Raw genomic sequence first — 9,011 nt, forward strand, 5'->3', positions numbered from 1 at the left:
AGTGTGTTTGTATGAGAATACAATTTCTAAAATACATTTGTCACAGCTTTAAAAAAGAATGACATTTGATGTTTTAATTTAACGTTAACAGTCGAAATGCTCTTTAATTTCCCATAATTCATCACGAATGGCTGCGAGTCTGTGACGTTGTTTGGTATCAGAGGGAGGGGATAGAAAGAAAGTACTAAACACCCAAAGCATATGGATAAGGCTTAAAATTGGACAGGTAAATATATTTTAATGTAATTTCCTTTTCAGTTGATGAACCTACGCGTTAACGCGGTACTGGTTGTCGGTCAGTGTGTCACCTGGTGTCGTGCAACTTGTTATCCTAGCAAATGGAAGATAGGTAATGTCAACTGTCGACAGGGAACTAGCTAACGTTACTAGCTTAGCAGTGAGCTAGCAAAGCTATGCATGTGCAGAGAAATAAGTGATAACGTTAGTTATCATTGCTAGCTGAACAGCTAACTCCTGAACATTAATGTTCGCTATCTGACGCACGTAAGGAAAATACAGAAATGCTAAATGTTGACAACGCAATCGAGTAACTTAAATGTTAACAAGTGCTAATAACGATGGACGTGTTATTTAATATACACCAGCAACGGTTTGATATGTGTTTGTAGCAGGAAGCTAGCGACACATATCTAAAGCTAGTAACGATACAGACCAAGACGTAACTTACTCTGTGAAATAACGTCAGGTCAGTATCTATTGTTACACAGCTTGCTAACGTTAAACGGTGTAACAACCGTCCGTTTCGTGACATTAAGCTAAAGCTAAATACGGTATTGTCATTCAAAACGGGGGTAAACTTCGCAGTCACTGCGTGTTTATCAGGCCACTCTAACCAGCTATGTCGAGTAAGTTATTGGAAAAGTTAACTGGCATTCTTGTATGTGTGTGTGTGACATCTTTCTTACGCTACTCGTAACGTCCTTTAAAAGGTAGCCTGGAGTGGGCGTTAATAAATGATCACTCATGTCAGTTTTAATTAGCTTCGTTCAGCCGCAAACTGTCTCGTGACTTCTGTCATTGTTACCAGAAAGTTCTAGATTCCGGTGTGGTCGCGTTAGTTTCCGCTTGTGTCCTGTTAACGCAGGGGGCGACCCGGTTCTCACCGCTACGGTTAGATCTGCTGCTATGTTAAGGACTGTCTACACCTCTCAGATCATTTGGGACAGCATTGCTTACTCATGGAGATGCAGTCTTATTACATCACATAACTGGAACAAACTCTCAGAAAACGTGAGGTCTGCTCCAACTCAGTTTTTCTTATTTGAATGCCTTAATGTATCTTCAGCTCAAATTCTATGTAATAATAATTCAACAAATGTATATTTCAGGCTGTAACGTCAACAGTGCAAGTGTGCAGTCCTCCCTGCCAAGGAAGGAGAGGCACCAGGGACAATGAGTGCGAATGGCCCTCACACAGAGGCGACGATGTACTTCGAGGTGGAGGTGGATCACCTGGGGCGTGACGACGAAGAAGAAGAAGACGACGAAGAAGAGGAGGACAAGATACACTTCGACAAAGACGACGACCTGATCGCAGAGCCTTCGTCGTCCTCTGGACGGGTGTACGATCGCACGACTGTGCTCATTGAGCGGGACCCAATCCGGCTCGATGAGGAGGGAGAAGAGGAGGGTCACTGTGGAGGCTATGACGATGGCGTCACCTTCCTAACTGAGGGGGAAGGAGATGAGGAGGATGGCTCTCTGGCCTTTATGAACGACCCCGACGGCATGTCACAGGGTTATGTGCACCACACCATTTCTCCAGACCAGATCCAGTTCACAATAAATCCAGGCTCCACTCGCATGCCACGCAACATAGAGGGGGCCACCCTCACCTTGCACTCCGAGTGCCCAGAGACGAAGCTGAGAGAGGTAAGCCTAAATATATGTGTCTCCTCCGAAGGATACACAGCTGCTACATAGTACATACTGATGAATTTTTTATGTGCTTGTTGGATTACCAAAGACATCTCTTCTGTCAAGTTTAGTCTGAACACAGATGTTCAATGTTGTTAACAGGCGGATAGAATGTAGTCAGCTCTATTGCTGCAGTAATGCTTTGTTTTGTTTCTTCAGTGCTGAAGTAATTGTTGGGTTTTGTTTGGTTACTGTTGAAGTAATCGCTCGGTTTTGTTGGTGGAGGCTCTTCCAGTCATTCCAGCTAATTGCTCAACAGAACAAGGCATAATGTAGCAATATAGCAAGTGGTTGCTATTTTGTCAAGTGAAATGCAAAGTACAGTTGCAAATACATTAACATGCTGGAAGGTCTTTCAGAATTAGCTTCCCCAGCAGCTTGAGGTAGAAGTTAGTGACTCAATGCAACAAAGAGTTCAGTTTATGTTTGTTGGTCTTGTTCCGTGTTTGTGTGTAGAATCTGCTCGGTTTTGACACCAATCCCAGCTTTATTAGTGGAAGTGGACTTTGAAAACATCTGGCGGTGTGCACTGGTAAAGTAGCCGGACCTTGTGCACTAACGGGTACAGTGCTGAAGGACTGCTGGGAAGAACCCTGTCCTGTATTTCAGTTCTTTCAAATGACACATGGTTCACACCATACAACGCGACATACAATTATTGTGCTGATGTGTCAAATCCACTTTCTAGTGAAAATCATCTGTTGACATGATTTTGATTTTGTGAAGTCTCGTGGCTGCATCGCTTTATAACTGCTGTACGCCGAGCCTGGTGTTTGTTTAATCTGTGTGTCATGTTTGATTGTCTTGATCAACATCAATGTTCGTCCATTGTTGGTTGGCTTTTATATGTATTGATTTGTGGCTTGATTTACTGTGACATTGTTATGATGACAGAAGGAATTTCCAAGAGGACAGTAAGCGTTCAGCCACGATACTTCAATGTGCACACGCCAGAAAACAGAAGCAACCTCGAACCAAATTGATCTCCATCTAGCTTATTCAATGAGCAACGTCAAGCATTTAGTAATACATTGCTGTGAACACATTCACATAACCATTTAGTTGGTAATGCAGTGGTCTTTTTACACTATACGTGTGGGAGAGCAAATCATCCAATTCTCTCTCGCGGATCAAAGTGATGGTGGAGCAGAGTCACGATGGTGTGGGAGATGCAGACAGTCAGTGCTGAGCTACAAGCTTTAGCAGGCGTCCTACAGTAGGAGACAGAGGAGACTGCCACACTGTGGAGCTCGGTGCTGTGAAACAGAATTGGTTGGGATGTATTGCATGGGGGGGGGGGGGGTTCGTCATCATCACTGTCCTTTTTGTGCTCGCTCGCTTCATGCGCTGACGGGGGGACCGAGTCATCGAGTTCAGGTCCCGTCTGAAAGGTCAAACCGAGTTCAACCATGTTTTTTTTAAGCGCTGATGTCCCTCCACCCCTCTTTTTCCTCCGCCAGGTGAAGCGCTACCAGTGCATGTTCGAAGGCTGCACCAGGACGTACAGCACGGCGGGAAACCTGCGGACGCACCAGAAGACCCACCGTGGCGAGTACACGTTTGTGTGCAATCAACAGGGCTGTGGGAAGGCCTTCCTCACCTCCTACAGCCTCAAGATCCACGTGCGCGTTCACACCAAGGAGAAGCCGTTTGAGTGCGAGGTGCAAGGCTGTGAGAAGGCCTTTAACACGCTATACAGGTACGTCTTTACACGAGTGACGTAGATTGGATTGTGTCTTTGGTTTTATATAGAGTTGTGCTGATCTATTTTTGACAACAGCAGGCCCAGGTTACAGTCTGAGTCTATTTTGACCAGGTTCTTAGTTTCTAGCGTTTTCACTGTTCTGATGTTGCTGTATTTTGGTCTCAAGCAGTCACCATCCGAGCCCTCTGGTCTGTGTCTGGACTACGCTCTGCCATTAAATCCCTGGCAGAGGCTGGTACCCGGGGCAGCCCACTAGTGGCACACATGACCTGGGTGGATTCTCTTTTTAATACCATTACTTTCCTCTCCCCGTCTTCCATGCCACGCAGATTCTCCTATACGACCACCACTTACAGACCGTGTACTTTGTTCAGTTTTCTTCCATGTGTGTGTAGATGCAGTTGTGATCGAAATGTGGACTCGACTGTCTTTTTTTTCATGATGCTTTGTAGACTGTCTTAAAACAGGAATCAACACATGTTGTTTAATGCCACTGTGCTTCGCTTGTTTCTCTCTGCATGTCTCCCGTTGTGGTTTTAATGTGACACACTTGATTGTCTCTACAGACTAAAAGCACACCAGAGACTTCACACAGGCAAGACATTCAACTGTGAATCAGAGGGATGCATAAAGTACTTTACCACACTTAGCGACCTGAGGAAGCACATTCGCACACACACGGGGGAGAAGCCATTCCGGTGAGCATTTCCATTATCACACCATATTTAACCCCCCCCCCCCCCCCCCCCCCCCCCTTAGTAGAAGATGAAGGAACTGTGATACTGATAAATACTCTCAGATCGCTCTTTGAGTCTGTTTTAATGTTTGCTTGTCTACACAAATGACATGGTTAGGGTATTGTTATATTTAATATATTTACTCAGTTTTTTTTTTGGGGGGGGGGGGGCTGCACTTTCATCACTGTCTATTTGTATATTTCTAACATGTTTTTTTTGTTTTCTGTCTTTGCCTTCAGGTGTGACCACGATGGCTGTGGCAAAGCATTTGCTGCGAGTCATCATCTAAAAACGCATGTACGGACACACACAGGTACATTTCCTGGTTTGTTTTATGTAACAGCTATGTATGTATGTATGTGTGTATGTATGTGTGTATATATATATATGTGTATATATATGTATGTATATATATATATGTATGTGTGTATATATATGTGTGTATATATGTGTATATATATGTGTGTATATATATATATATATATATATATATATATATATATATATATGTGTATGTATGGACATTTTTCTTCTATGGACATTGTACTTATTGGACAAATAACTTCCCTGATTGGCAAGAGGTCATTGTTAGATTTCTTTGTAACATTTTTCTCTGTTAAAAGTTAAGAAGCAACCTTTTGTCTCGGCTGACGTTTTAATGCTTCAGCGTAACTACGAGTCTCCTTCTGTGTCCTTCCCTCTTCGTCTCTCCTCACTCCGTAGGGGAGAAGCCATTCAACTGTCCCAGCGACGGCTGTGAGAAGACGTTCAGCAGCCAGTACAGTCTGAAGAGTCACATCCGGGGCCACGACAAAGGGCAGCCCTTCACCGTCACCCTCACCCACCCGCTCTCTGAAGTGAGTCCCAGCACGGCACATGTTCTCCATGCACAGCGACATGTCCACGCGACACCAAATGAACCTCTGCACATCTTTAGAGTAAACCACTCTCATAAAAACTACTTTTGCACACCGCTAGTTAGCTTTTTTTTGGTGAAACAATTTTTTTGTTGTCATTCTTTTCCAATTTTGCTCCACTCTCATGACGCTTGATACCAAAGTAGTGGCAAGTTTAATCGGATCCAATTAATCTCTTAATTACAGGATGCAAATCACTCGCTGTGCCTCAGTGACTTGAGCCTCATCTCTACCGACTCGGAGCTACGAGAGAACATCCATAATGTGAGTCTGGTTTAAAACGTGTTCTCAAGATGGTCCGTAGCGATGGCCATTAACAGGCAACCGTATCGACACCTAAGTTCAATTGTCACTGTATTACAAATGTAGAGGTAAAACAAGAATTTCTGCCATTTAATGCATTCATTACATACGTTTTAATTGTATTGCAGCCTCACCATTTGGACCTCAGCAATGTTACCCCTGTGAAAATCTTTGAGCTCATGTTCCAGAGTCCTGAAAATAGTGTCAGCCAAGATGATGCCCATCCCAACGGTGAGTACACACCAAACACCGTCCGCCTGAATTCTATTGAATGTTCTCGTTCACTGAGGGAAGTGTTTTTTTTCTCTCTTCCTCAGAGAGCCTTGCTGAATCCTTCAGCCTAGAGACGCCTACCCACTCGCTGGTGACTGATGGATCGCCTCTCTTCTCTTTCTCTCTGCATCCTACCTGCTCGTCCTCCTGTTCCCACACGACTACAGCTATGGAGGCTCCTTCCCGGCTCCGTCGGAGCTCTTCCTCTCAGGCCTCCACCACGCCTGCTTCTGTCACCGCTGCTGTCGGCTCAACGCAGCCTCCCCCTTTCATTCGAGTGACCGGGCCTCAGCAGATCTCCGACGTGCCTGCCCAAGCCTCCGTCCAAGCACCCAACCATGTGACCCCCCAGCACTACGTGGCACTGCCGCCCGCATTCCTGCAGCCGGATAGTGCCGCCCAGACAGCTCCTCTACCGCCAGCTGTCTCCGCTCCGGTTGCTCCGGCACCGACTCACGCAGCGCCGGGCACCGCCCCCGCGTCTGTCGTTGCAGCCGCCGCAACAGACGCTGTCCTGGCGGCTGTGGCTCAACCTGTGCCTTTGGCCAACCACCCCGTCACCAACCCTGGCCCCGGTTTGGCTACCACCCCCGCCACCATCACCATAGCTCCCACCCCGAACCTGCTGCAGCCCAGCCTGGTCATGACCGACCAGAACCTCCAGTGGATCCTCAGCAGTGCTGCCCACAGCCAGCAGAACCCAGATCAAGCAGTGAGTAATGCTCCCACTCAGAGAAATGGTGACTCGATCTGTGCTAGTGTTGATTTTGTGATGCGTCCTTAAGTTTAAAAAAAACCGCATTCCTACATTTCTTTCATTTTGCCTTCTAATCATAAGTATGTTCACGTGAGAGGATTAGCAAAAAGCTGTGTCCGTGCTCAGCAGGGACTCTGTATTTGCAGTAAGTGTAGCAAAGGAAAAGGTGTTACTTTTGATCTATATTACTTTTAATACAACACAGACACACCACACATTTCCCTTCAACCGTATAATGCTTTAGCGTGTCCTAGGGCTGGGCGATAAATCGATTTAATCGATTAATTCGAATGTGTGCTTTAAGGCGATGTGTTTTATTGAAAATCGAGAAAATCGCCCCCACCCCTCCCCCCCCGTTGGTCTCCCGTAGTAGAGTGCGCGCGCATTGTTTACAAACGAAAACAATGGCGGCCAGCAGTGACGCTCTCGTTCTTAAGAGAGGGAAGAATGCGTCTTCGGTGGTCTGGAAATGGTTCGGGTTCATGTCATCTGACACCGAACAAACAGCACCACGATGTAAGGTCTGTCTAAAAGCTATTGCTACAAAATCAAGCAGCACAACAAATTTAATGCAGCACCTCAAACAGAGGCATGCCGCCGAGTGGGAGAAGCCTGAGGAGGGAGCAGGACCGCGGGAGCACAAGCGACGCTGTCTTCCTGGCAAAAAATATTTAGAAAAAACATGCACTACTGTTTAATACTGTTGGTTATGTTGTGAATGCACTTGATTTTGTTTACATGCACTTATTTACTGTGCAAAATATGTTATGTTGATGTTAGATCAGATGTTGCACTTTTGAAAATGTGAATGTTAAAGGGTCACATACATTTTATTTCATGCTGTGTTTGTATCAGTGTATTCAGTTAGAAAAGCTTACTGTAAAAAGTTACATTTGCACAGTTGTTTACAATGGAAGGCTACTATTTAATGCCATTTAATGTTATGTTTAATTTAATTTTATATTTAAATGATTCAGGGAAACAAAAGAGTGACCAAATACTTTTTGTATACTACAGGCACCTTTCTACAATGTTCAGGTTTTGTTTGCACTTTATTTTTATCAACCTACGAGGGAAAATCATCACAAAATAAAATAAAAAATTGTTTTCAACAGCTTCTGTCATCTGCAAAAATTTGTGGGGGAAAAAATCGATTTAAATCGTGAATCGGATTTTTTGTAAAAAAATCGGAGATTTTTTTTTTAGGCCATATCGCCCAGCCCTAGCGTGTCCTCATCATATCCTGCTTCAACTGTGGTGTTAAATATTTGTTCACTTTAGCATCGAGGAGCTCCTAAAGTGGAAAAAGTTTTCTTCACCACAGCCATTCCAGTGGGAGGAAGTGCTGGTAAGTCAATGAGTTGTGAGTTATTCTATATTTGTATGTTTTGGACATGGGCCAAACGGCTGTAATTAAATCATAAATGTAGTTCTGCTGTCCAGGGCCGTGCTTAGCTTTAATAGGATTCATTAAATGGTAGAATGGTGTCCAGAGAGCTTCACTAAGATACTGTCACAATTAATGCACCGTGCTAGAACTGTTAAAATAGTGACTCTAACTTTTATATCTCATATTTATCCTCACTTTCTTTTGGCTTGCTTTGCAGGACATTTGTGCTTCTTTGTTTTCGGTGAACTTAAAGTAAATTTTTTCTGTTTTCAGGCAGCTCTGTTCAGCAGATCGGCCTCAGTCTGCCCGTCATCATCATCAAACAGGAGGAGTCCTGCCAGTGCCATTGTGCCTGCAGGGACGCGGCTAAAGACAAGAGTTCAAAGAGTGCCTCCGCCGTTGTTTCTGCCCCAGCACCGCCGCAACCACCAGAGCCCCCTCCCCCCCCACAACCCCCAGAGCCTCCACATCCTCCAGCTTCTTCATGCAGCCTCCCTCCGGCTTCCTCTAAGGTGGGTGAGGTGAGGCTGGAGGTCCCTTCTTCTTCCTCAGCTCAGACTCGCTCCACGATAGTGAGCAGCACCGCCACAAACCCCCCCTCGTCTGACGGGTTAGCCAACATGGACGTCTCGGACTTCCTCTCCCTGCAGAGCCCCGAGACAGCCGCCAACATCGAGGCTCTGCTGCTGGTCGCCGATGACTTCAGCATGGCCACTGACGGCAATTCTTAGAAGAGCGGCCTTCTGAGTGCACCCACTCGTCCACAGGCTTCAAATCCACCCACAGCGACGCCTCTTCTTTCTCCCTATATAGTGTGTGCATCTGCAGTGCGTTCTGTTCTGGAGAGAATTGTGCAACACACACACACACTTTTTGTCTCGTTGCAGACAAGATTAGTTTGCTTATTGAGCTTTAGCAATGTCTATGCTAATGATGATAATGCAGGGAAAAGGCAGATCCTTGTTTTTTTTTTATAAACATAATCCAAATG

The 9,011-nt window shown here is 45.3% G+C and overlaps 1 protein-coding gene across 1 annotated transcript; it reads left to right on the forward strand.

Annotated features, from left to right (window-relative positions):
• Positions 1-155: 155 nt before the first annotated feature.
• On the forward strand, positions 156-8,751 carry mtf1 (metal-regulatory transcription factor 1; the record flags this gene model as incomplete). The annotated part of the gene is made up of 11 exons (XM_079275760.1): positions 156-226; positions 1,350-1,893; positions 3,399-3,637; positions 4,210-4,341; positions 4,620-4,693; positions 5,104-5,237; positions 5,484-5,561; positions 5,729-5,831; positions 5,918-6,585; positions 7,912-7,978; positions 8,294-8,751. The coding sequence occupies exons 2-11, from the start codon at positions 1,414-1,416 to the stop codon at positions 8,749-8,751; spliced, it is 2,433 nt and encodes an 810-aa protein (XP_079131886.1). The 5' UTR covers positions 156-226; positions 1,350-1,413.
• Positions 8,752-9,011: the final 260 nt, after the last annotated feature.

This window comes from Melanostigma gelatinosum, assembly GCF_949748355.1.
Source record: "Melanostigma gelatinosum genome assembly, chromosome: 9".
Classification (NCBI taxonomy): Eukaryota; Metazoa; Chordata; class Actinopteri; order Perciformes; family Zoarcidae; genus Melanostigma; species Melanostigma gelatinosum.